The following is a 27,878-nucleotide window of genomic DNA, read 5'->3' on the forward strand; positions in this document are numbered from 1 at the left end:
TGTTTTTCAGCACTATGACACTTTAGATAGATTTTAGAAGATTTACTCTTCTAACACTAGGATCTCTATATATACAGGTTCAGTTTTGCATTTTAAATCTGCACACTATTTTTCCCCTTTGACTTATTAATCTTTAACTCTCTTTCTTTGCCTGTTTTTGTGTTTTTCTATCTGAAGCAGTGCAGTTTTTATTTATATATATATATATATATATATATATATATATATATATATATATATATATATATATATATATATATATATATATATAAAAATATATATATATTAGTAAAAAGTAATCAGTTGACTCGACTTAAAAAAGACTGAGGAAACCTGTTGCCTTAAAATAAAGTAAATAAACTTCAAGCATAATTGAAAAAAACCAAGTTGTAATTGTCAAGTTCACAACTTAATTTTTTCAATTACACATGAAACTTATTCATTTTAAGGCAACGGCCTCACTTTTTAAGTTAAGTCAACTGACTATGCTGATTTGGTGCTCAAGAAACATTTCTTATTATGATCTATGTTGAAAACATTTGCGCTGCTTAATATTTTTGTAGAAACTGATAAAACTGAAATGCATTCTATCAACCATGTTATGTCTGTCTATTAAAAGATGGAATCCCAGCTGGTGCACATAGAGCCATGGTCTGTTAGACATCGTTGCTCTTTTATTTCCAGCATATGTTGTCTGAGTGGCCTAGGCTTTAATGTGCTTATTGATTGTGCTCCCTGTAGGGTTGCTTTTTGGGATTGACTGGACACACAAATGTTGTACTGTAATGAAGGCTCGTATTCGAATGGACAATGTATTGTGCTAAATTGTTATGCAGCACAGAAGTGCATGCAACATTAGCCTGGTTAAATATAAATCTGTTTAATATGAAAATGTCTAATATTGTTTACAATGAGACAACATTGTATTATTGTACATTACATAACAGTTTTTTTTTTTTTTTACAATCTGAAAAACAGCTATGTTACAGCAACCATTTCTGAAGCCAATTTGAAGATCATCAGCACATGCTTACAGGTCCAAAGCATCACATCTTGAGTGAGTCAAATTCATTTAGAGACCAATTAAAAGGCTTGTGTACAAAATTCCAGGTTTTCTGCAGCCATACGATAGCTTTGGATGAGAAACAGACTGAAATTTAAGTCGTCATTCATCCGCTCTGACTCTCCTTTGGTGCGTTCATGAAAGAACAAACCATGTCCGAACAGCAGATACCAGATTTAAATTTCATGTCTGTTTCTCATCCAAATCTTGACATGTAGCACATGAGTTGTATGAACTACTTTTTTATGGTGCCTTTTGCGACTTTTAAAAGTACTTTGTTGTAATTTCTTAAAAATGTCCTCTTTGTGTTACACAGAAAAAGAAAGAAAGTCATACGCGTTTGGAACGACATGAGGGCGAGTAAATAATGACAGACTTCAGTTTTGTGTGAACCATCTCTTTAAGTCCACGTCTTTAAAGAATGTGACAAGAACGATTTGATTGTTTTTCGAGTGTGCTTGTGGCGCGTGGGTTTTTGTGAGGTGTTTTTCGTGTCTGTGGCTGATGAGGGGGACAGAGACAGTTCCTTTGGGGGAGTGTCAGCAGGTGTGCTGTGAAATCTTCAGCTGCTAAAGTCACACAGGTCTGTCTGTCTGTGTGTCTCCAGGCCACTGTCTCAGCGCAGTCACATCGTCTTCATCTTTTGTGCGACCGTGACCTTCAGAACACCTCCACATGACCCCCAAACATCTAACACAGGGAACACAAAGCACAGAGGGGCCAGCTTAACACCTGGCACTGTAGCTACTATCACAGAGAGCTTGATCCCTGTGATCATGCAGACAGACGGTGGGTGGAAGACAGTAGGAGCGCAGTCTGACTTTTGCTCTTCAGTGGGTGTAGAAGCCGTAGTAGCCTGCATCACTGCAATTGTCCTTTTCGCAAGTCTCCGCGCTGCGGTTGGGAGGGGAATTTTCCGTGCTGGACGTATACGGCGACACGCGCCTCTTCTTGTTCTCTCCTCCCTCGAACAGACCTGAGTCGGCAGAGTCCACCGATTTAACCGAGGGGGCTTCCATCCAAGTGTCCTCCCCGGACTCTTTGGACTTCTCTTGGAGCAGTGGCTGGCGCTGGGGCTCGAGGAGCGACGGGGAGGGGTGGAAGCGTGAGTTCGCTGCTGAGGGAGATGACGACGCAGCTGGGGATGAGACTGTTCGGAACCAGCCGATGCTAGACCCGGGTTTACTGTGGTGTGGGTGATTTAGGTACTGCGTTGAGGGACGTCCTGAGCTCCACGGCCCCGGGTTGGCGGCGGACACCGGCCCGGAGGCAAAGTGGCTTTCAGGGTAGTAGCTCAGCGGGTGGTGGGGGGACGTCTGAAGCGGAAAGGGTTTGTAGAGGCTGTTGGAAGGGTATTCGCTCTCGTACGCGTTGAAGTCGAGGCGGTTTGGCGGCACCCCCTGCTGGCTGGACAGGTACCAGCGGCTGTGAGGGCTGGCGCCGGGGTCTTTGGGGCACTGCTGGGCCATGCTGACAGGCTCGCGGCTGTAGAAACGACTCTGAGACAGGGGACTCATGTACTGGTCAGACAGGTACGGCTGGTGAGGGTAACAACCGCCTGGAAGGAGCTGCTGGCTTTCGGTTGGGGAAGGCGTGAGGCGGTCCGAGTCAGGAGGTGCGTACAGCCTACATGAGAAAAGAGAGGGTCAAAGGTCAACTTCAACAGACAAAACACCTCCTGAAATGTTAATCCGTTAATTTAAAAAAAAACCCATTGGTGAAAATCAAGTTTTTAATGTTGATTATATGTCTATGTGGTGTTTTTAATATGTTTAAAACCACAAAACCAAGTGCAAATTCATAAGTCAACACCGTTGCTGAGTATTTTCTCTTTAAAACTGCAGTGATCTAAAGACTTGAATCTTGACTTGACTTCACTCGATTTGAAATCGCCGGTGTTTCTGACGTCACAAACTACCTTGTAACCAATCCCGTCAACGTGCGGGAGGGCTTTCGCATATCATTAACTGTGGTCTCGAGAGAAGCCAGGTTATCCTGGTATGTTTTTCTGTTGATATGAAAAATCGGGTACATTTAGCAATATAGCGGGTGAATTATGTATATAATGTATATTACAATGTAATGATGAACTACATGCCTTTCTCCACTGACGTTCTAATTTGTTCAAAGCGTTTCTACGGATGCAGATTTTTTTTTTTTTAGAAGGCAGCTGTCTGACTCTGAGATGGTGAACAGGAACATGGTTTGTGTAAAATTAACAATACATTATTAGCTGTTTGATAACATAGGCAAGCCCAAGGCTAATTAATTACCGTTATGTGTCCGACGCTGTAGAAAGAGATACATAAAACTAGGGCTGTCAGTTAAACGCGTTATTAACGGCGTTAACGCAAACCCATTTTAACGGCGTCAATTTTTTTATCGCACGATTAACGCCTAGCAAACTTTGTAGTTTTTTTTTTTTTTTGACATGCTTTTGCAACAACTAGTAACGTTAGTACAACACCACCGGATCTAGCTAGACCGGAAACAAAACAACAGGCACGCCGCACACACTTGTTTGGGCTTGCGAGCCGACCAAAGAGTGGACGAGAAGCCGCGTCTATGGACAACTTGTATCGCACATCGGACGCGTACTTTCTCAGTTTATGGCCAGCAATAAAAGGTGTGTGTACACTCATAGAGAATAATGTGTTCGAATTTTAAATACGAGGCGCTGCGCTTCGCTTCTCGTCCAGTGTGCGACCCCCTTTAACATTATGTTTTGAGTGGATGAATGATGAGCGCGAGACGCCGAAATGGATGCCAATAAGATTCTGAATGGAAAGTTTAATTTTAAAAAAGTGGCCAAAATGTTTCAGTTGACAAGACCAAAGTGATCTGTGTGTTTTGTCATTGTGAACTGAGCTATCATTGCAGCACGTCCAGTCTGAAATTGCCTACTACTTGATGGCCAAGCACACTGATTCGCTGATGCGAATTCTCCACCCCCTCGTCAATATTAGGACCTCGTCAGTATTTCTTTCACCCTTTTATTGATGGACAGTGTTACATTGTGTGAGAGATTATTTGCTCCAAGTGAGAATGTTAGTGTGAAATTGAACACTACAGTATGCCAATGTTGATTTCAAAAAGAAACATTTGCTCAAAGCAAGCCGATCCACTTTTCCATGTTGATAAGAGCATTAAAATGATAAAAAATAATGGGACAAAAAGAAATCAAGAGACATTTAGAATAGATAAAAATGTGCGATTAATTGCGATTAATCGCGAGTTAACTATGACATTAATGCGATTAATCGCGATTAAATATTTTAATCGTTTGACAGCACTACATAAAACGCATTACCATTCTGACACATCGACTTGTTTACGAGCCTGTACTTCACTCTTCCATTTCTTCTTCTACATTCAATCAGTTTTAAGGCATGAATAATTGTTTTTGTTTTTTTCCACAGGAAAAAAACGTTTAAATATGTAATTTTGGTTATCAAAGATGAGTTATAAGGAATAAAATTATTGACTACAGGGGGCTTTAATACTGTTTTACCATTAATTAAAGTGAGAATGCCTTTTAAATTCAGAACTGAGGTAGCGAACAAGATGTAGAATTGCAATTTGAATTTAAATGTATGGAAGTGGAATTAAAAAGACTTGTAAATATAGGCCTAACTGTAATTTAGGTACCTGTAAAATTAGACAGACAGACAGATAGTTCCACAGAGACCAATTTTTCTTTTACTTACGTGTCATAATTGTCCCGGAAACCTTTAGCAAACGGGTTATGATCTATTTTCAGCTGAGTGATCTGTGAAATGGCAGGGGAAGGGGTTGGAGAAAGGGCAGAGAGAGAGAGAGGGTAAGAGTAAAGCCACATGGGCACATGAAGCACAGTCAGGGAGACTGATAGATCACTGTCGTAATGAAATAATTCATGCATTACACTCATCCTCTTTCCTACAGCCACAGTTAACATCTCTAGCACACACAACCCTTTACAAACATCAGACTCAATGTGCAGACATAACACAACTATCTCGTCTGGGTCGTCCCACACAGTGATGTCTCTTTGTTTGCTGGAAGCAGTGGTAATGTGCAGTTGCAATCTGATTAATAAAAAAAATAACCCACAGCATGATGTGTTCAGATGACGTGACTTACATCTGCATTCTGGTAGGCAGTGACGGCAATGAACTGAGTCTCAGGGAAGACAAACGTCTGAGTTTTAGAGGTCAGGAAGGTATCCTCCGTTCCATCCTCCTTTACCTCCACGATGTGAAGACGTGGTTGGTATTTATGAAGCGACTGTAGCACTATCATCTGTATACCAAGCAGTGAAATAGTGCAGATATGATATGGTGTCACAGAACGATTATATATTCAACCCAAATGGTACTCTCTGTTTGACTACAACCAATGTTGACACAGATGACTCAGGTGTAGGCATGCTGTCGTAAGAATGCTTAACGTTTTTTTTATTTTTATTATATTACCTGTCCTATGTTGTTAGAGCTGCCTTTGTTATTGGTAAGTTTCAGTTTGCCAAAGGAAACTTCCTGTCTCATCCAGTGATTCCCAGTGTTGGGGGAGTCTGGGTGCATATACATTCTGTTTCCTGTAAAAAAAAAAAAAGTTTAATGAAAATGTATACACTCATTGCAGTTTAAAAATGCATGTATTTAAACCACATTTTACTGTCAATGACATGGTGATTTTTGAAAAAAGTATTTTTGTTATCAAAATGCAGATATTATGTGAAATATCATCACAATTTAAAATCACTATTTTGTATTCTAATATATTTTAAAATGTAATTTATATCTGTGATGGCAAAGCTGAATTTTCACCAGTCATTTCTCCAGTCTTTAGTGTCACATGATCCTTCAGAAATCATTCTAATATGCTGATCTGCTGCTCAAGAAACATTTCTAATTATTATCAATGCTGAAAACATTTGTGCTACTTGTCCACCAAAATGTTTCAAATATCAATATTTAGTAATCAATATTTTTTTTCAGAATAGATAATGTTCTCAAAATGTTAAACATTATTTATACATAAACTTTATTTTTTACATTGTTCATGGAACATCTGAAACATTTTTTTCTTTTTCTTTTAAACATTAGTTTCATAACATTCAGAGAACATTCAAAAGTAACGTTCCCATAATGTTTGCGAAATTATATATATAAAAAAATATATATATATTTTTTTTAATTGGCGCTTTAAATGTTTAAATGTCGATAGAACATTCAGAAGTAAGGTTTTCGTAACTTTAGGGGAATATTAGCAAAGTGTTCTTAGAACATTTATTTTTTTTATTTTTTTTGCTGTATGGGTACATGCCATATTTAAGAAAGGATAGGTAAGGAGTTTAAGTAAACAAGATTGCATTGTAGTGCTGGTGTAAAACACTTGCCATTGCACTCTTAATGAACAGCACAGTTGCAGTGCAAAATGTTGTGGTGGGCCACATGCTTATAGGTTCCTCTGATTGTGGCATATGGTGGTATCAGAAACACTCATGCATTTCTAGCCACAAAAAGACTCAGCTCAGTGTGTGTGAAGTTTTATTGCATTGCTCAAAAAGCACCACACCGTGAAAACCACAATTCAGATAAAGACATTTATCTTGTTTATAGGGTTTAAATGTAGATAGTGGCCAGGAAAAGGTAGTGTATTACTATCGGATACCTGGCATGTTGCCCTCTGCCTTTCCACACTGGACCCATTTGCCTCCTTGGTATCTCCAGTGATGCTGGTCAGCAAGAACCACGTCCACATATATGTTATAATGAGCCGAGGGATCCAGTGAGCTGATGTTGAAGCTGAGGAAAGGGAACATCCTCCTGTTGACAGACAGATCAGAAAACACAGTGAGATGCATTAATGCTGCTGTTATGGATAAAGATTTGAGGTCACGGACTTAACTAGTTATTAGGGATGTAGTGATATTAAAATTCTCGCCAATAGCGATAAGCAAAGAAATGTTTTACAAATAACAAGGTCACATGAGACACAGCCATCTTCTAACCGTATACAAACTGGGAACTATATTCTCAGAAGGCGAAGCACTGCTACTTGGGCGGAGTGATTTACTCCAACTCTGAGCGTACTCTCTGCTCCTCACCAGGGGGGTTCTCAAGTGCTGCGAGCAAATCACTCCGCCCAAGTAGCAGTGCTTCGCCTTCTGAGAATATAGTTCCCAGTATGTATACGGTTAGAAGATGGCTGTGTCTCATGTGACCATGTTATTTGTACACACTGTGACTATACAAATCACAACATGTAAATAGGAAAATGTTGGCGTTATTTTGTCATTTATTGGGAGCAGTATGCTAGCTGGAGCCGTTTACCTCCAGTCTTTGTGCTAAGCTAGGCTAGCGGTGGGTGCGTCAGATAGAGTTACGGCACGCACAGAGATGAGAAGGGTATGTATGGACTTATCTAACTCTGGGGATACGGTGAATAAGCTAAAGTCCCAAAAAGTCAGCGTGTTCCTTTAAGAAATAGGGTTTTTAAAAATGATTATATTTAAAATGTTAAAATTACACTGTCCTTTATGCTAAGATTGTGCTAGATGATGGAAAAATGTTATGCAATGTTTTAATTAAATTAAATTAAACATAAAAAAATCGACTGACACATAAATGAAGAAATCATTCATATCTGATATGATCCCTATATAGAGGGTGAGGTATTTGGTGGTAAGCAATAGTTATGTGGGCACATTCATTGCGATAGAGAGGCAACTGGGAGCAGGCTGCATGTGAATCTTTAATATGACTATTAATAAAACATGTTAGGAGATGCATCTGCTTGATTGCTGTAGTTTTCCTTGCTAGACAGATTTTGATCACAGTGCACTGATGGAGAGGAGGTAACAGGGAGGTCAGTGTGTCCCATAGGGTGAAGTTTCCAGAGACGCACACACTTCCTGCAAAAGACCCAGTATTACAGCCGTGTTTCTGTGCCTTTTCACCTTAGCACCAATTGTGATGCAACAAACTTTTGACATCAGCAATGCTGGCTTCAATTCAACCTCACCCAATACTATGACGCTTTCGGTCTCACTAATACACTCCAGAGATGACGTCTATGCTACACGGCTGCCTCTTTCAGTAGATTCAACAGTTGCAGGCTACTGCTCATGTTTGTATGTTTCCCCTCAGCCGGATGCTCCTGTCAGGTGACACTCAGTGCAGTTGTCTCCTCGTATCTGTGTCTGTATCATATCAATTCCATGAACTGGATACAGACCAAATAATTTGTAAATGGCTCAGAATGGATTTAGGTTATAAAAATCTCTCACTCTCTGTCCTGTCCGCCTTTGAGCTTTCGGAGTGAAACTATAAACCTTTTTTTCCTATTGGGAAGAGCAGGGGGGTCACATTATTGGAATTCGTTCTGCTTTATATAGAAATTTTACTTCGTACATGAATATAGAATTGTTTATTTTGGACACATTTGTGGAAATTGTTGGCTAATTCTTTAGAAATGATTTTGTAATACTTTTTAAAATTAACATGACGTACACTGCCATTCAATTTTTTAAAAAGAAATTAATACTTTTATTCAGCAAGGATGCATTAAAAGTGACAGTAAAGACTTTTACATTGATACAAAAAAGATCTATTTTAAATAAACGCTGTTCTTTTGAACTTTCCATTCATCAAATAACCCTGAAAAATGATTTCAACAAAAATATTAAGCACATCTGGTTTCAACATTGATAATAATAAGAAATGTTTCTTGAGCGCCAAATCCGCATATTATAATGATTTCTGAAGTGTCATGTGACGCTGAAGACTGGAGTAATGATGCTGAAAATATGTCGCCATCACATGAACTACATTTTTAAATATCTTAAAATAGAAAACAGGTATTTTAATTGTAATAATATTTCACAATATTACTGTTTTATTGTATTGTTTTTATTTATTTAGTATTTTTATTGTATAAAATAAATCTGGCCTTGGTGAATATTAGAGGCTTTTTCAAAAACATTAAAAAAATCTTACTGACCCCACATTTTTGAACATTATTGTACTGTAAGTCTAACCGTAAAACAATGTTAATACAACTATTTGTAATTAAAACAAACAGTGAAGTTTAGCATTGATGTTTCCCATTTAATTAAATAGTTGTAATAATAATAATAAAGCATTTATATAGCACTTTCATATGTACTACTGTACACCCAAAGAGCTTTACAATCATGTCAAGGGTCTCTCCTCAACCACCACCATAGTGCAATGCAAATTATATAACCAATGATGTCTGACTTGTTCTACAAGAAAAAAAACCCGATATGTGTATGTAAAAAATGTGTGAAAAGTTTCACTGAGTTACAGCAGGGGGAAAGTTTCTCTAAAAGCAAATAACAACAGTACAATGTTATGTTCTGTACTTTTTTGTACTTTTCTGAGTTCAACACTTTACAGTCATTGTCTACTTTTTTATGCAAAAGCGCATGCACATTCTACTAAATATTTAATTTTGTGTTTCCAAGAAGTTACACTAGCTTCAGTGAGTGGAATGAAAAAAAAAATCACCGGTTTGTTTTAGAAAGAGAGAAGTAAGATTTTTCTAACTGAAATAAGTTTCTCTTTTCAAGAAGGGTAAAGGACGCCTGATATCGAGGATTGGAGCGTGATGACGCTTGTTTGCTACAGGGTGGCATAACACAAGTGCATGGACTGCCCACCCACGGGCAGCTGTAATCAATCATCATTCTCAGATGAAGCCCTGGCATTGTCGGGCCTTGTGCTGGTGAAGAGACCCAACAGGTGAAGGGTTTCTTCTTCCACATCAGTTGTCAATATAAGTGAAAACAGAAACCAGAATCGTCTCTGTATCATTCAGTGCTCATGCGATGCCTCCTCGTTCTGAGTTATAACTATACCGTCTGTGGCAGTCACTTTCCTCATCTGACTGAGCCTCAGAAATTGTCATACTTTTTAAAAATGAGACATTTATAAGAAATCAGTACCTGGAGAGGGGGAAACCAGTGGGTTCACCACTGAGAGGAATGTTTTGCATGAGTAGGAGTTTAAGGTTTACAAAAAAAAAGTTAGAGGTTAACCTTTGGAAACTTATCTGCCACTCCTTGACTCAGTGATGGAGCCATGAACACGGTAGTAGGTGGTTGCCAAACAAAAATGCCTCCTCTGCTGTCTAGGACTCTAGGAAGATATAGTTTTCCATACATATATGTGTTTCCCCTTAGCACAAGAAGTACTTTAGAGTAAATTGCAGAGTAAAAAAGACAGGAAGGGACCATACAAATAAAAAAACCCTGTCTGGATATAGACTGGTGAGGGGGCTTTCTCCCCGAGCCTGTCATTGATTTGTCAGGACAGGAGTTCAGGTTTAGTTTGTGTCATCCTCGTAGTCTTGATTCTTCTGCAAACATGCCAGTCTGCCAGTTTTTTATACGTAAAGGTAAAATATCAAACATGACGCAAGCAGATTGGCATGTACAGTAAGCACAGCATGTTTACGTGGTTATTCAAGCAATTATGTGAATGTGGTTACATTCAGAAACCACGATATATTTGCTGATGTTGGAAAGCTGTCATTGCTGTAGTGATGAGTTTGTAGCATGCTGCTGAAAAACAGTGGCTGGAAATGGAGCAGGCAGCAACCACAGATACATGTACAGACGATCCCTTTGATCTCGACAGGGTTCTGCTGATGTGCTACTGTCACAAATCATCTGTTTCTGTCAGAGCTGCTTGATGGGGTACCGCTGGAATCATGTACACAGCCATCAGTCTGTTCTGTAGTGAGCGGTGACAAACTATTCAACAAGTTTGCTGCTTCTGAGGTCTGTGCTTTTGCAGCAAGACTGCATACTCCATGCCACCATATGCAGCTAAACAGGATGTGATTGTTAGTTGAAAAAAAAAGAAAGAAAGAAAGCTCAAAGGCTACAGACAGAGAGACCTTGATGGTGCAGGAGGAGAGATTGCATTTTATGCAGAGCCTGGACGACCTTAAGAATTTTAATAAAACCGATGCATTGATATTGCTTGTGTTGTAATTCTTTATAAGTGACTATAAAGTTATATTAGTATCATGTGTTTCAAGCAAAACTCTTCAAACAAAACACAAAAAGAAGTTGGACAGGTTTTAAATTGAAAACCTGTCCTAAATTGAATTTTTTTTTACATTCACTAAAAGCACCTTGAAATCTGTTAGTAGTCAAAAAATGGCTCAGAAAAGTGAAGTTAGCTCCTAGAAAAGCTCTAGCATCATCCGTTTGCAGATAATTGGTTTACGCTGAACAAAAAATGGTGTAGGATTTACTTTGAAACAATTTTCACTCTGATAATTTCAAAGAAATGGCAAGTAGCCTAGCACATTGAATTAAAAATTGAATTTCAACTTTAAATATAAAACTTTGAAAATATATATTTTTTTTTACAGTGTGCAATGCAAATAATGCAGTTCATACATTATTAAAAGGATAGTTCACCTAAAATATAAGATATTTTGAAGAATGTTGGTAATCAAACAGCTTTGGTCACTATTGACTTTCATTGACATTTCATCTTTTTTATGTTTCACGGAAGACAGAAAGTCATACAGGTTTGGAACGACATGGGGTGAGTAAATAATGACAGAATTGAAATTTTTGGGTGAACCATCCCTTTAAGTTTCCATATTTTTTTGCAGCCGCCGTTTATAATTGCCATCTTTATTATCTTACCTAATGCTGCAATTTAAGGGAGGCCAAATGAAGGCCGGATAAATTATTCATGTGCAACTTTCTGCTGTGTTGCATGGTTTGTACTCATTGTGCAGTACATTTACCATAAAGTGATAATGCTGTGTGTGAGTAAAGAAAAAAAGTTCCTAAGAGTTTCACTATACGCAATTTTAGCCAATAAACAAATGCTTGGAAAATTTCAAGCTTTTTGCGGTGTTAAATATGAGACATGTGAATCCACTGAAGCGGAGAGACAGCTTTATTTACACATAAAGCAGAGACCCATGACTCCTCAGAGTTTGGTTTTCACCAAACCTACAAAGAACCTACACGTTCACATTTCCTATACAAGCACCTGAGGCCAGAATGTATTTTATTACTCTTATATATTGACTTATATAGATATATTGACAACAACAGTGAAAAACCCTAGTTCCTCTTTTAAGGAGTATGGTGCAGATGCGTTTGAAATAAGACATTTTTTATTTATCTTTAGTATTTATCAACCACTGAGCATGCAATGGAATGGATCTTCGACAACATCTGTAGTTTCATATCCCTCCCACTAATGTTCTGTGAGGTAACATTTTCATGAATTTCAGTCGTTATTAGTATCATTTGGCACGCTCTCGTTGCCTTATTTGCCTCTCAGGCTAGCATAAAAGCAAGACAACGCTCACCTACACCAATCTATGTTTAGAGCTGATGGCCGTGCCTGTTTAAGTTTGTGAAACCTGGTGGCAGGGGTGAGGTTAGGGGCCAGTTTTAGAGTTCGACTTGAAAAGGGCCGAAGACCTCTGCTCTCGTCTTAGACTGTGGGTCTTACGGTGCATTTCAAAGCCCTGACTCGGACTGCACTTCGACTTCTGAGGAAACGTGCATCACTGCGCTCACAGGGTACCAGACCAGTGGAGAGAGAGCAAAGAAAAAAGCGAGAAAGAGAGCGAGAGAGAGGAAGAAAGTGCCTTCCTTCATTTCCTGCACTTCAAAGCTATACCTCCACTGATGTGTATGGCCATCAGAGTCTCACTGGTGCTCAACCAACTTTACCCCCAAACGTACCACCCACTCCTCCTTACTTTTCCACTTCCTGTCTTGGGCAGAATTACATGAGCTATGACACTCACTGGCAATGAAAACCAATAAAATAACCCCCTTGTTTAATGCACATTACACCGTATATAACAGAACATAATAATAATTCGCAGCAAATCACGTGTACTTAAATAAATGGACTCAAACCGGTGCAATTTCTAGACTTCACTAGATCAGATAGGAACAGGAAATGTAATGATTCAGAGGCTAAATGTCATGATAGCATTAAAAATGATGAATCAAACCAAACAAGGTTTTCTCGTTTACGTGAAATATTGAATAATCTATAAGCCACTCGATTCCCACAATAGCCTGTTTAGTTACTTGCATTTACAAGGGTGATTTGAAGTATTTTATATGTAACATTCCTTTGTGATTTATACCATTAATAAACTACATGATGTATGCGCTATTTCATTATGTTTTCTTTCTTTCTGCATGTATTCATTCTGAATGCAGTTTGCAAAAGACTTCAATACCCCTGCCTGTAGGTTACAGGTTACAAAAGCGTGCTCACACACTCACAAACAGTTATACCGTACAAACAGATGCATGCATATCTGTGTATAACCTATCAAACTAACAATAATAATAATAATATATAAATATATAAATACATATCTCTGTTTTGAAAATTTAGCCTATGTAGGGTTCGTTTTTTTATGGTGCGTAAAAGTATAGTACAAAATAAAATAAAGACAGTTATGAGTGATGATCGTGGCAGCAGTGTTTTTAAAGTGATAATGCTATGATTTGTTGTAGCAGTAAAATGTGAAATTCAGTCATATATTAAAACATTAAGATAAAAACATTTTGTCACCTCTTCATTTCAAGGTTAGGCGATTTGCATTCAAAACCCTATTTAAATGCACATTGTATAGTATCTCCTGCATACTGAAAAATACTGAATAAATTACAATCTCTAAGTGTTACTTTTTATCTCTGAAATAAATATTTTTAATAACTCTTTGAACTTAAAGTGTGAGCGTTCTCCCCCGCTTGCTTAGCCTCCTATTAGACTGTAACTGTTTCTGGTGCTGTCAATTCTCATATATTTTAACAGAAATAATTTTTATGGTGGCAGGTGAGATGAGCTTAGATATTATTGGTCAGTGCAACAGTTTTCAGTATTATTATTATAATTTACATATGCTGGAAAGATTCTGTGATAAATATTGTTACCAAACTGACATTTAACGGCCTACTTAGAAAAAATGATAAAGTTTTATCAGATGATATTTTAAATTCATATCATGCAATGACTAAGTAATGTATACCTTGAAAGCAGCTCTGAAATGAAAGTGTTACACATCTGTAGATTATAATCATCAGGAACATGTTTAGATATTAATGCTCGCTGACCTGTCAAAGAACTTCTCTCCCTCTCTAGGGAACACAGTAGTTTACAAGTCGTCATAATATTGAGTTTTTATTTATATTTTTTTGCTTTTTAATTTCTCGTGATAACTAAGTTTGGTCATCACGTTCTTAAATCCAAAATAAAATAAAATAAAATAAAATATAAAAACATCACCAGTTCTCATAAGCTCCTGTCAGATTTCTTTCAAATAATAAGGTAATTTCAGTTTCAAAAATTTGTGTCAAAGTGCATATAGGTACAGTGAGAGAATTTTACAAAGTGCTAACAGTATTTGTTTACTTTGGACAAAAACTGAAACCAGGTCGCGGTCTGGTAGAAAAAAAAGGGATTAGATCAAAAGATCTCTCTGTAATTAGGCTTCTAAATTTAAGACACATAGCTATGCCAAGGACTCGATTTCATGCCCACCTGCCCTGGATGGCACAGCTGGCAATCATAAGTACAAAAGTAAGAGGAATTAACATTCAAATGGGGCATTTGGAAATGCTGAATGACCAGTTTCTTACTCTAATTGCGCACAAAAAAAGAAAATCTGCCATGAAAACAAACGTCTATGCTAATGACATAGGCTATTAAAGAGTGGCTAACCAAAAGGCTTCTTACCGTCCCTGTTTCGTTATGATCATCTCTGTCTGATACTTGTGGAACTTTGCCCACAGCGGGTAGTTGTTGAGGAGCACTTGTGTCTTCCCGGACACCTGTAGACCAGGTAAAGTGTACATCGGTGCTCGCGGGTACCCGTGCTGAAAAGAAGCCGTGTAGCTGTCTGCGCTGCTCGGATACACGTCTTTACCGTTGGCTGAAGAATACACATCGGCTCCGGCTGGAACGTAAGTATGTCCCGTCCCGCTCCGGCTGCTGAAGTGACAGCTGCCGAGCGGAGCCGGTGTGTAAAACCTCCCCGTCTGCGCTCCCGCACTTTGGTGGTGCTCAGCGTGGAACGGCAACGTCAAACTGTCCTGTCCGTTTGGAATCGAGTCCTGGTAGTAAAACCTCGTGTCTTGGATGCCCATTTTGAAGTCCGATAAGTCGCGGTTTCGGTGCAGGTGGCTGGTTAATTCTGCGTCTTTGGCGAAACTTTGCGCGTCTGTTCCATTCAACATATTGAGATACAAATTCCTGCCTATGCCGCCCATCTGCAGCACCGGTCCGAGCTCACTAGAGGTGTCATAGGTTTACCGTCCGTATACTTTAACATTTAAAATAAGACTCTAATACAAACTTTATATAAACTGCAAGTTCTGGAGCATGTCTGCAAAGCGCGCAGTGTAATCTAGTTTTAAACTACTTGGGCAATCTTCCCTTTGATTTATCTTAATATGTTGAAGACATTACCACTATGTAGTATTTGGAATAGGAATCGGACTTAAAACACATGATAAGACTCTATGATAGCCTATATCCATATCTCGAATGGTAATTGGTCCGGACGGAGGTGGGCTTTACACTCAGACTGGGCGTGATAGGCTTGATGCGCGAGGACGGGCCTTCCCCTTTTATCAGGGGCTTCAGTTTGATACTCACTTAATAGAACTGAACAATCGTTACAATGTTAATTCATTGAGTGCATACTTAATTAGTTAGGGGTATAAATGCGTAAATATATACAGTAGGCTATATACAGTCATATATATGCCTACTCAATATGATTTTTAAATAATATTTTTAATAAAAATAAAACTTCCTATAGCCTATATTTGAAAAAAATAGTGCACTCATTATATCTCATTAGATATTTTTGTGTTGATGAATAATATGTGGAAGATCTAGCTAAGAGAAACAGTCACAGAGAGTGAGTCTTTTTCCATCCGGTTTCAACTGATATTTTTACTTTTTGATTCTTACATTTAAGACATTCATTTCCACTCAAGCGCACAGAATTTTTGTCTTCACTACAAGAGCATCTTTATTGAAATGTTACAGAAATAAGCTACATAAAGGTAAATAAGTGCTCTGATTTTTTTATTAGACATTTGCTGTACAAAATTAAGTTACATGATGATGTTACCAGCTGTATGATGGCACTTGATGGCATTTTAGTAATTATGTATAAATGATGTCTTAAAGTTCTTTTACAATAAGTAATATTACAAATATTATGTATATATATATATATATATATATATATATATATAAAAGAAAATGCTATTTCAGAAAGAAAAGTATATATATATATATATATATATATATATATATATATATATATATATATATATATATATATATATATATTTATATATAAAGAAAATACTATCTCAGAAATAAAAGAAAATACTATTTAGGCAATATTCATATCTTGAAATTATGTTTTGTTTATAAGTAAAAGTTTAAAAATGTAAAAATGAGTGTCTTCTCCTCACTTTGCCGTAATGTGAAAACTAGTCTTGTGTTGACAGCGATTCAGTCTTGTATAAGTCTTCTTTTTATTCTTTTATTTTATTAGCTTGTAGTTCAGTTGCATTTAAGTTATTTGTATATATACTACTTTTTACTTAAAAAACAACATAATTTCAAGGTATGATTATGCATAGTATTTTCTTTTCTTTCTGGCTTTTGACAATATTTTACAGAAAAAATGTCCATTTAAGTTATTTGTATATACATCATATCATTATAAGTCAATACCCCAAACCACACACACGCACACATACACACACACGCACGCACGCATGCACACACACACACTCAGTGTCCCCCCCAGTGCAGGTATGACACAATTGCCTCTCCGCACTGTCATTTCTCTAATTCCACCTCCCGCATCTCTCCTAGCAAGGTGAATTCACAAGGTCACCAGTTGAACTCATTGGTGTTGACACCTCAGATGATAGCGTATTGTCCCCAGTGACGTGTTCACCAGGCTGGGCTGATATTCTCTCCACCTGCCCTGTGGAAGTGACCACCACCTTAGTTAAGCTGATCTCCTGCAGGCGACATTGACCACGAAGGTACAGAACACAAATGAAGCGGCCCTCATCTACTGTATCAGCAATTAAACGAATCACACTACGCACACAACACACTGCCCTGCAGTCTGCTAAGCATTTACGGAGAGGCTTTGAATGCCATGCATTCTCAGATCTAGTTGCCGCAGTTGCCACAGGTTAATGGTAGTTCTCTGTTCACAAAGTGTGGGAGGAGGGATTTTATATTAGCGCAACTCTTCTTTGGAGCAGTGTCTGTATGTATGCAAAATTTGTCCTTTTATTGTAGCAATAACATGAGTATAAGGCAATCAAATGATTCACTTCTTATTTGCTGAATATCGTGTTGGTGTTTCCTCAGTACTGTATTGTACAAGACCAGCAGCAATTTTTATGAGGTCATATTCATATCTGTGGTCAGGGAGTGGCCATGATGTAAATGATATGACCAGAATCTGACTTAATTTTAGATGAGATTTGGCATGATATGTTTGCTTATGAAAGTCTCCTATAAAATCATGTCTTTTCAGTTGATGCTCAGTCAGAGAGTGACGTGAGAGATTGCTAGATTTTTTTTATCACACTTCTTCATCCTGCAGTTTCGGGGCTTGAGAGTTTTCATGTGGTGGGGTAATGTAGTGAAGTGTAATTCTGACTCATCCTGTGTTAATGCTTTTACTAAACATCTGAGATTTTCCATCAGTAAAGATGATCTGTTAAGCAATATACCTTCAGCTGTATGCACCTGTGATCAGTTTCTGTCTGTGGTCTTTCTTTCCACAGCAGCGCATAGCTCTCGTCTCAGTGTTACGGAGGGAAGAGGACATAGGGCCTAGTCGGACGCCCCACGGAAACTTGAGTGTGCCTAGTGTTTTTATGGACCCAAACCATGCCTGAACTCTATCAGTCATGTTATACGGTTGGTGTTATCAAAACAGCACTTGCTAAATGTCAAATCTCACTTCCTTTTCCTATTTACTTCATTTTTGACTTGCTCTAAGTTATAAAAACAAATACGTTATATACCCTAAATAGTCCTGTTTTATTCCGTACATTATCATTTTCAATCAAATAAATAAATAAATACATTTTATCTTCTATTTTTCTTTTTTTTATGAAGAACACATTTTGTTTATTTAGAAATATAAAGTAGCATTCTTACATTTTCAAATAAATAAATATATAATGGTTTCTTGTATTTTTTTCATCATTTTGTTGATAGTATTTTTTTCATCATTTTGTTGATAGCAAAGAACAAATTGTATGTAAATTACCAGTGTGACCATGTCGTCATATTGAAATGTATCAAAATGACAAATGAGGATTTAATATATTTTTAATAAATATAATTTAGGATTTAATAGTTTTTGAATCGTGTGTAGTTACAACATACATTTCCAAATTGGCAATTTTATGGAAATGGTTATAAAAGTTGTGGTTACACTTTATTTTAAAGTGTTTTATTTTAGACATTCTGTTGACTAATATTACACCTAGGCTACATGTCACCTAACTCTCATTAGAGTACTGGTTGAGTATTAGTAGACTTTTAGGGGTAGGCTTAGGTTTAGTTGAATTAGTTGACACAGTTTATTATAGTCTAGAATGTCTGTTGGGGGACCATCAAAATAAAGTGTTACCAAAGTTTCTATTCAGAATAGGAAGCAAGTAAAATGCATCCGAGCTTGAGCTTTACATCCTACTAGGCCTACTAATTAATTTTGCAATATGTATGGTTAAATACTTTCCATCCTGCAGTGACGCATCAACATAAAAGAGAATTTTCCTATTAATAAGCTAAAAAAAAATATTTTTTTCTGTGTATGCTAGCATATGAAACAATGTGTCAAAAATAGTCTTGTGGTTTAATGTGCAAATCTAAAACTACTATAAACAGCAAAAAGTATTGTGCCAGCAATTTAATAAGTTCATATTAATTGACAAGCTTAATTAAATATTTGCAGTCACACGGCAGGACTATATAAACGAACTAATCAAAATGTTGATTTAAACAGCATCTAAAATGCTTTCCTTAAACAAAAACATACATTTTAGCTTAAAAAGAGTTGATATCCATGTAAACTCATTAGCAATGTTGTATGATACTCTATTGCACTTTCAGATGGTGATACTCAGATTAATTTATGATTTTATCATGAACTCCAAAGAGAATACATTGTCTGACTGGTGTTCTTTGTCTGTGAATATGTAGAGGTGGATGAGGACACGAGTACAACATGTCTAATAATCAGTGTGTGAATAGCTCTGATTAGAGAGACATAGCAGCATATGTTTCTTCAAGTCAGCCCTTCCTGTCAGGCAAGAGTACAAAATTAATGCAACATATGCTAATTTGAATCCCCACTTTGGGTGTGAAAGAAGGCTTTTGGGAGGCACCACCGCTGTGAACGCAGGTAGGGGGGTCTTTGGAACGGTGAGAAAGGCGGCAGAATTAAAAGGTGTAGAGAGAGAGCGTTAGAGGAGTGAGAGACAGACAACTAGAGAGAAGGAGAAGAAGAGAGTAGAGAAGGTAGCACTTAGTGCTCTGCGGAATTCTCACCCGATATCACATGATCTCCTGGAGAAGTGCAAATGTATTCCACTGCAACCCTAGAAACACACAAGCTGCCACTTCCTTCGTTTATAATTAGCTGGTAATCAATGCTGAGTCTCTTGGAAAGGGGAGAAGACTTGTTAATGTCCATAAGGTCTTTCAATCAGCAATTTTTGCAATCTTAACATGTGTGGCGAATCATTCTGTTTAACATGAGTGTTAACACCTACTTTTTAAACATTACAATAAAGACGGTTGCATCCATCAAAAGGGATTTTCCACATGTACATTCATTTTTGAATGTGCATCTGCTGTTGTTGTGGGGTTTGTGTTCTCCAAGCAGCCTCTGAACCCTGTGTCACCTCCATAAACGCAGTGACTGAGTGTAAGCTTGAGGCGCTACGTTGTACATTGTTAAGCACCGAGGAGAGACCCACATGCTGACGTATCCAGGGCTCCAGACGTGACCTTTCTACTGCAAGTGTTCTTAGAGACACACACACAAAAAAAGGAGAAATCTTAGTAAAAATACTTTTTGTGTGTGCATCAATTATGTTCAAGAACTGAGTTCTGTTTTCAGTTTTTTTTTCAACAAAACATTCCATTCTTTCTTTCTTTTTAAGTTAAATGATAATGATTTCACCTTTTCTAAGACAGAACATATGTAGAACATATATATATATATATATATATATATATATATCATAAATATAAATCATAAATGCTGTCGAATCGCAATCAATCGCATCTAACATAAAAGTATGTTTATATAATATACAGTCAAACCAAAAATTATTCACACACCATCAGATAACTGATATTTTTTTATTAGTGGGTGCAGGACACTATGGTTCATGTAAGTGAGGATAGCAAAATAAAGTAAACTGTGACATATTATAGCCTACCCAAAAATTATTCATACAGTGAACTACCAGTAACATTTATAACAATTTGGGACCAAAAATTATTCAGACACTTTGACTTGACCATGTTTTGCTTACGTGTATTTTCATTAATTGCTAATGCAACCTTTTTACACCACAGACTATACAAAATTAAGCATTGCTTGGTAATTGGTTGACCTAAATTGGTATTATCTAATTGTGTACTTAAATTTAAGAGCTGACAGCTATTCAACCTAATTCATTTGTGAGACAGTCTACTAGAAGAATGGCCAAAACCAGTGAAACATCAACTGATTTGATAACTCTGAGTTCTTGTCATATTTAATTACCATTTTCTAAACTATAGCGAATAAACTGTGATAATGTGATAAATGTTGAAGGTGTCTGAATAAATTTTGGTTTGACTGTATATGTGTGTAACATATATAAATATATACGTATGTGTATACAGACACGTACACACACACACACACACACACACACACACACACACACACACACACACACACACACACACACACACACATATATATATATGTATACACTACCATTCAAAAGTTTGGGGTCAGTAAGATTTTTTAATGTTTTTAAAAGAAGTATCTTCTGCTCACCAAGGCTGTATTTATTTGATAAAAAACAATTAAAAAAAGTAATATTGTGAAATATTATGACAATTTAAAATGACTGTTTTCTATTTTAATATATTTTAAACTAATTTATACCTGTGATCAAAACTGAATTTTCAGCATCATTACTCCAGTCTTCAGTGTCACATGATCCTTCAGAAATCATTCTAATATGATGATCTGATGCTCAAGAAACATTCATTATTATTATCAATGTTGAAATGAAAACAGTTGTGTAAATTTTTTTTTCAAAATTCTTTGATGAATAGAAAGTTCAAAAGAACAGCATTTATTTAAAATTGAATATTTTCTAACATTATAAATGTCTTTACTGTAACTTTTGATCAGTTTAACTCATCCTTGATGAATAAAAGTATTGATTTATTTTATTTCTTTCCCCCAAAAATAAAATAAAATTTCTTACTGACCCCAAACTTTTGAACAGTAGTGTACATAACGTAGATTGACCGGTAAATCGAGAGCTTCGCCTTGCAGCTCAGCTCCTTCTTCACCACGACAGACCGGTACATCGACCGCATTACTGCAGAAGGTGCACCGATCTGTCTGTCAATCTCTCGTTCCATCCTTCCCTCACTCGTGAACAAGACCCCAAGATACTTGAACTCCTCCACTTGAGGCAGGAACTCTTCACCAACCTGAAGTGGGCAAGCCACCCTTTTCTGACTGAGAACCATGGCCTCTGACTTGGAGGTGCTGATTCTCATCCCAGCTGCTTCACACTCAGCTGCAAACCGTCCCAGTGCATGCTTAAGGTCCCGGTCTGATGGGGCCAACATGACAACATCATCTGCAAAAAGCAGAGATGAAATCGTGTGGTCCCCAAACCTGACCCCCTCCGGCCCCTGGCACCGGTTCTGTTCAAATTTTGAACAGAACCGGTGACAAAGGGCAGCCCTGCCGGAGTCCAACATGCATCGAGAACAAGTCTGACTTACTGCCGGCAATGCGAACCAAGCTCCTGCTCTGGTCGTACAGGGACCGGACAGCCCTTAGCAAAGAGCCCCAGAATCCATACTCCCATAGCACTTTCCACAGGACGCCGCAAGGGACACAGTCGAATGCCTTCTCCAAATCCACAAAGCACAGGTGGATTGGTTTGGCAAACTCCCATGAACCCCTTCAGCACCCTGGAGAGGGTAAAGAGCTGGTCCAGTGTTCCACGACCGGAACAAAAACCGCACTGCTTCCTCAATGGAAGACAAGTCGATGGAATTGAGGAGATCCTCGAAGTATTCCTTCCACCGTCCGACGATATCCCCAGTTGAGGTCAACAGTTGCCCACCTCCACTGTAAAAAGTGTTGGTAGGGCACTGCTTCCCCCTCCAGAGTTGCTGGACGGTTTGCCAGAATCTCTTCGAGGCCAACCGATAGTCCTTCTCCATGGCCTCACAAACTCTTCCCAGGCCCGATTTTTTGCCTCCACAACCACCCGGACTGCCGTCTGCTTGGCCTGCCGGTACCCGTCAGCTGCCTCAGGAGTCCCGCAAGCCAGCCAGGTCTGATAGGACTCCTTCTTCAGCTTGACGGCATCCCTTACTTCTGGTGTCTACCACCGGGTTCGGGGATTGCCGCCTCGACAGGTACCGGAGACCTTACGGCCACAGCTCCGAGCGGCCAATAACAGAATACTGCTCGGGTTCAGATCAAGGGGTCCGTTCCTCCCAATCACTCCCCTCCAAGTGTCACTGTCGCTGCCCACATGGGCATTGAAGTCCCCCAGTAGAACGACGGAGTCCCCAGTTGGAGCACTTTCCAGCACCCCTCCCAGAGACCCCAAGAGGGCCGGTACTCTGCACTGCCGTTCGGCCCGTAGGCACACGACAATGAGAGACCTATCCCCGAACTCCAACACATGGCGGCTGAGCTGGGGGGCTATAAGCAAACCCACACCAGCCCGCCACCTCTCACCATGGGCAACTCCAGAGTGGTAGAGAGTCCAGCCTCTCTCAAGGAGTGTGGTTCCAGAGCCCAAGCTGTGCGTGGAGGTGATCCCGACTATCTCTAGTCGGTACCTCTCAACCTCCCGCACAATCTCAGGCTCCTTCCCTACCAGCAAGGTGATGTTCCACGTCCCTAAAGCCAGTTTCCGTGTCCAGAGATCGGGTCGTCGGGGCCCCCGCCTTCGGCTGCCGCCCGATCCACTAGGTGGTGAGCCCACGGGAGGGCGGTCCCACGTCACTCCTTCGGGCTGAGCCCGGCCGGGCCCCATGGGGGGAGGCCCGGCCACCAGGCGCTCACATGCAATCCCCAACCCCGGGCCTGGCTCCAGAGTGGGGCTCTGGCTGCACCATGCCGGGCGACGTCTCGGTCCTTGTTTTTATTTGCTTCATAATGGGCTTATGAACCGCTCTTAGTCTGACCTGTCACCTAAGACCTGTCTGCCTTGGGAGACCCTACCAGGGGCATATAGACCCGGAAAACTTAGCTCCTTGGATTGTTGGGTACTCAAACCCCTCCACCACAATAAGGTGGCAGTTCAAGGAGGGGATATATATAATTTATATACACACACACACACACACACACACACACACACATAAAAATAATTTCTTATATAAAGAAATTTTCATGTTAGATGTGATGAATTGCGATTAATCAATTTGACAGCACTAATAATGTTGCTAATATATATATATATATATATATATATATATATATATATAATGCTCTTTTTTAGAATACATAATATGAGGGGCTAAACAGGAAATAATTGTAAGTCGTGAATAAATGTAAATCTGAATATATAGATACAAATCCAGATATAGTTATAAGCCTGACTATATAAATGTATATCCAAATGTAGTTATGTCTAAATATATAAATATAAATCTGAATATATAAATATATATATAGTTATATGCACACATTACATTTTAATTTTATTTTATTAATGTATTTGATATTGTAAAAACATGAGGGTGGTTAAGTGATGACAGAACTTTCAATTTTGTGTTAACTAATGCATTTCTTAAATTTTTTTATTGTGGTTAATTTATTGTTACTTGTCTGCATAATTTTTAATTAAAATACAATAACTGGCTCTGAAACTATTTGTCTCTCCCTCTGACAACACGTAAGACATAATGTTAAGCAATGGCCAAATAGCTGTTTAGAAAACACGTTACATCTGGCTATATTCACTTAATTATGTTATAATGGAAGGCAATTGCAATAACTAAAAAAAAAAAACTGCACATTTTCATGTCATTTCAGCATTTCATCAGGAATGCTGCTCCAGTGAATGATGGGGAAGGAGTAGCACACCCTGAACATGTAGAACTGTGTCCACCAGCCTGGGCTGAGAAGGTGAGGAGAAGTCCTGCAGACGAAATGCCAAGCTTATCTACAGTTTAGGGCCTGCGTTTGACAGAAGAAGACAGCTGAGCTCTCCCACATTCCTTTAGCTTGCTCCGCAGGCCCCAAATGATCGCCCCCCCAAAGCATGGCTTCCTCTTATTGGCAGAAGGACCGTACAAACCGCTTTCCCTTCCATCGCTCCCCAATGTCATAAACGGGCCCCCCACTGTCGCCCACTTGGCGAACATTAAGAAATCATCACCGCTGTCATGACTACTGTCAGACAGGGGTCATCGCATGTAATGCGGAATCAGCAGCCTCTTGGGAACCGACCAGGAGAAAGCTGACTCTTAAAGATGTTAAAAACCCGCATGAGAGATCTGACGTGCCCCACCATGTCTGCTCTGACTGAAATCATGAATGAGCAATAGTGTGTGTCTCTGTCTGTATCTGTTGGCTCGTAGCCTGGAAAAAGTATGTGGGCTAGTGTCAAGTCTCATTTGCGTTGGTGAGACGTGACAGCCATAAATCACTGCAAAAGCCCATTAAATCCACTTTTGTATATAGTCTGTAACAAGGCAATACGAGCAGGAGTTTTGTATCTTAATACATGTGGGGAGGGAGTGACAGGAGGAAAACAGGAGAGATAGATAGTGTAAAAAAAAAGACATCAGTGCTTATAGAGCAGAAATGGAATGTTGCTGGGCAATGTGCAAGCAAATGTCGGTTAGGATAGAGCTAAAGACATGTAAAGATGGCAATTGGGTACCAAAGGAGCTTCAAAAAAGTATTGAGCAAAGGCTGTGAATACTTTTGTACATGTTATTTTTTTATTTTTACTAAATTTGCAAAGATTTCAGACAAACTTCTTTCACGTTGTCTTTATTGGGTATTGTTTGTAGAATTTTGGGGAAAATAATGAATTTAATCCATTTTGGAATAAGGCTGTAACATAAAAAAATGTGGAAAAAGTGAAGCGCTGTCAATACTTTCCGGATGCACTGTATGTATTGTGTACTAATTCTAATCGTTCTAATAATATTTCCTAATTATTTTATCACATAATATGGATATACAATATCCATATAGGAAGACTGACTTGGCTAGCGCTGAGCAGACAACACAGATGGTGAGCTGAAGTGAAATACATCTCACTCTCTCTGTTTTGACAGGCTTATGACTGGTTAAAGGGAAGTCGTAAGTAAATTCACTGGAATGATTTTACCAATCAAAACATACTTTGCATAACATTTATTTATTTATTTGTCTATTTAAAGGCTAATAAAGATTAATGCTACAAGATTTTATGTAAAACATATTCTGAAAAATGTTTTAATTTTCGCCACTCATTTAACTCAAAAGCACAGCACATTTATCAGTGCAGGTTGTGACTTAATGTCACTTCAATATTTTAAGTTTTAATGTGTTCAATTTCATTGGGTTGGACTAAAAAAATTACATGCAGTCTTATACAGTGTAGATAAAACCCTCAAAACCATTACACATTTTGACAGATTTATAAGCAACGAAGGGTGTGGTGTTTTTTTCCTGTTGTGACCCTGGACTTTGGTTTCGGTGTAGCCTCTGATACTGACCATTCAGTCCTGTATATGGTGACACACTTGGCACAGGCTTGAATCCTACCACATTTGGACAGGATCAGACACCCTTTGGCAGAGCGAGTGCAGGATATTTAGTCCACATCCAGGAAGGATCACTGTGGGAAAACAGACCTTCAGAGAGCACAGTGATGCATTTAGGGGTTCAGAAAAAAAGAGAGAGCATATCCTGCAATGATACATGCGTTTTCTTTTATTCTTTAACTTCTGCCTTTGTCTTTTGTGCTACTTTTTGTGATTTGTTCAACACACTATACAGTATATATACCATTTTCATTTTCATTTTCATTTTAATAGTCCACCCAAAAATGAAACATTTACAAAAGATGATATTTTCAAGAATGTTGTTATACCAAACAGTTTCTATTCACATTGACTTCCAACTAAAAATGCAATGGAAGTCAATGGAAACCGAAAGTGTTTTCTTACCAAAATTACTCAAATGATCTTCATTTGTGTTCCACAGAAGAAAGTAAGTCAGGTTTGGAATGACTGAGTAAATTAAGACAGAATTTTCATTTTTGGTTGGACTATCCCTTTAAATGAATTATTATCTCTTTTACTGCTGGCCAGCTTCTTTCTAATCTAAGGCATCACCCTAACTAAAATAAAACCCACTTATTGCTTTTGAATGCTCTACACAAGTAAAAGTAAAACTATTTTATTATAATAATAGTTTAAAAAAAACACAATGGAACTGAAATAACTTCTCAAAGAATACCATATTAAAAATAATACCATTCACAAAAACTTTCGACGTTTCTTTAATCTCTTTTTACTTTCTGTGCTGGAGGGCCTGATTCTTAAATTACTGTAATAATTTTCTAATTGATTGAATGATTGACAGTCCGAGACATGCATAATGATGAATGACTTAATTTAGGGATGGCGAGCAAAACGAGTGATGGACAGGTGCCCTTTCTGTCTGAGAAGCCATGTAAAGTGCAAAGGACTTAGGCATAAAGACCAGGGCAGGACCTTCATGATGGCGTATGCTCGGAGTGCGGAGGCAAAATCGTGTGAAGGGGGTGTGTTACTCAATTCACCCTCTAGGATTTGGCCTTGGTCATTCCTGCTTTTAAACTGTGGCATGAAGCAGACATTGATGTGTATGTGTGTGTGTGTGTGTAGGCATGCATAATTTACAGTATTTGTGTGCCTGTGAGTGGCAGCAGGAAGAGGGGGCTCAGCTTGAGGGTGGCCGACACCAGCGCTAAGAGGTTGGGGGTGGTGGGTGTCATGGAGGCTTTAAGCGGCCTTCCATGTGACAACAGCTTGCCAACCAGAGGTCTTGCCTGAGCTCTCTTCTATTTCTAATTCATCTGGTTTTATCAGTACCAATCATTTGAATCATTTATTTTTAGTGCGATATGGTCTCCCTGCACTGCTTCCCCGGGCAATGGCTCTCAGCGGCCTGCTAATGAGTGTCAATCTGCTGGCTTTGCCAATTTTATGACAGACACCTCCTCTGACAAATGCAGAGCTACAGTCAACATGCATCATTCCTACTGACACCGAGCTGAGTTGCGGTGTCACACTCTTTCAGATGCTCTGAGAGAGCGTTTCGCTTTTGTTGTGAGGATGTTTATTTGAAGCGCTTTGAGGTCAGAGAGTCTTTTTAGATTCCTTGTGTCAGAATGTATCAAAGAACCTGTGAAAGTTTAGAGTTTATCAGTTTTGTAGAGAGAGAGCGACATTAGATTGCATAAAACATAGTCCCA

At 38.5% G+C, this 27,878-nt stretch overlaps 1 protein-coding gene and 1 long non-coding RNA gene across 2 annotated transcripts; one reads left to right on the top strand and one right to left on the bottom strand.

Annotated features, from left to right (window-relative positions):
- Nucleotides 1–864: 864 nt before the first annotated feature.
- On the bottom strand, nt 865–15,632 carry tbx21 (T-box transcription factor 21). The gene is made up of 6 exons (XM_084135199.1): nt 14,818–15,632; nt 6,719–6,873; nt 5,518–5,639; nt 5,186–5,344; nt 4,771–4,832; nt 865–2,689 (listed from the first exon to the last, which is right to left on the bottom strand). Exons 1-6 carry the CDS (start codon nt 15,348–15,350, stop codon nt 1,894–1,896), a joined length of 1,827 nt encoding a protein of 608 aa, XP_083991325.1. The 5' UTR covers nt 15,351–15,632; the 3' UTR covers nt 865–1,893.
- A 374-nt stretch (nt 15,633–16,006) lies between these two features.
- On the top strand, nt 16,007–25,310 carry LOC311096055. The gene is made up of 4 exons (XR_014608945.1): nt 16,007–16,154; nt 16,984–17,159; nt 17,919–18,054; nt 24,455–25,310. It is a non-coding gene; the product is annotated as an uncharacterized lncRNA (long non-coding RNA).
- Nucleotides 25,311–27,878: the final 2,568 nt, after the last annotated feature.

Source organism: Abramis brama (assembly GCF_963993115.1).
Source record: "Abramis brama genome assembly, chromosome: 14".
In the NCBI taxonomy this organism is placed as follows: domain Eukaryota; kingdom Metazoa; phylum Chordata; class Actinopteri; order Cypriniformes; family Leuciscidae; genus Abramis; species Abramis brama.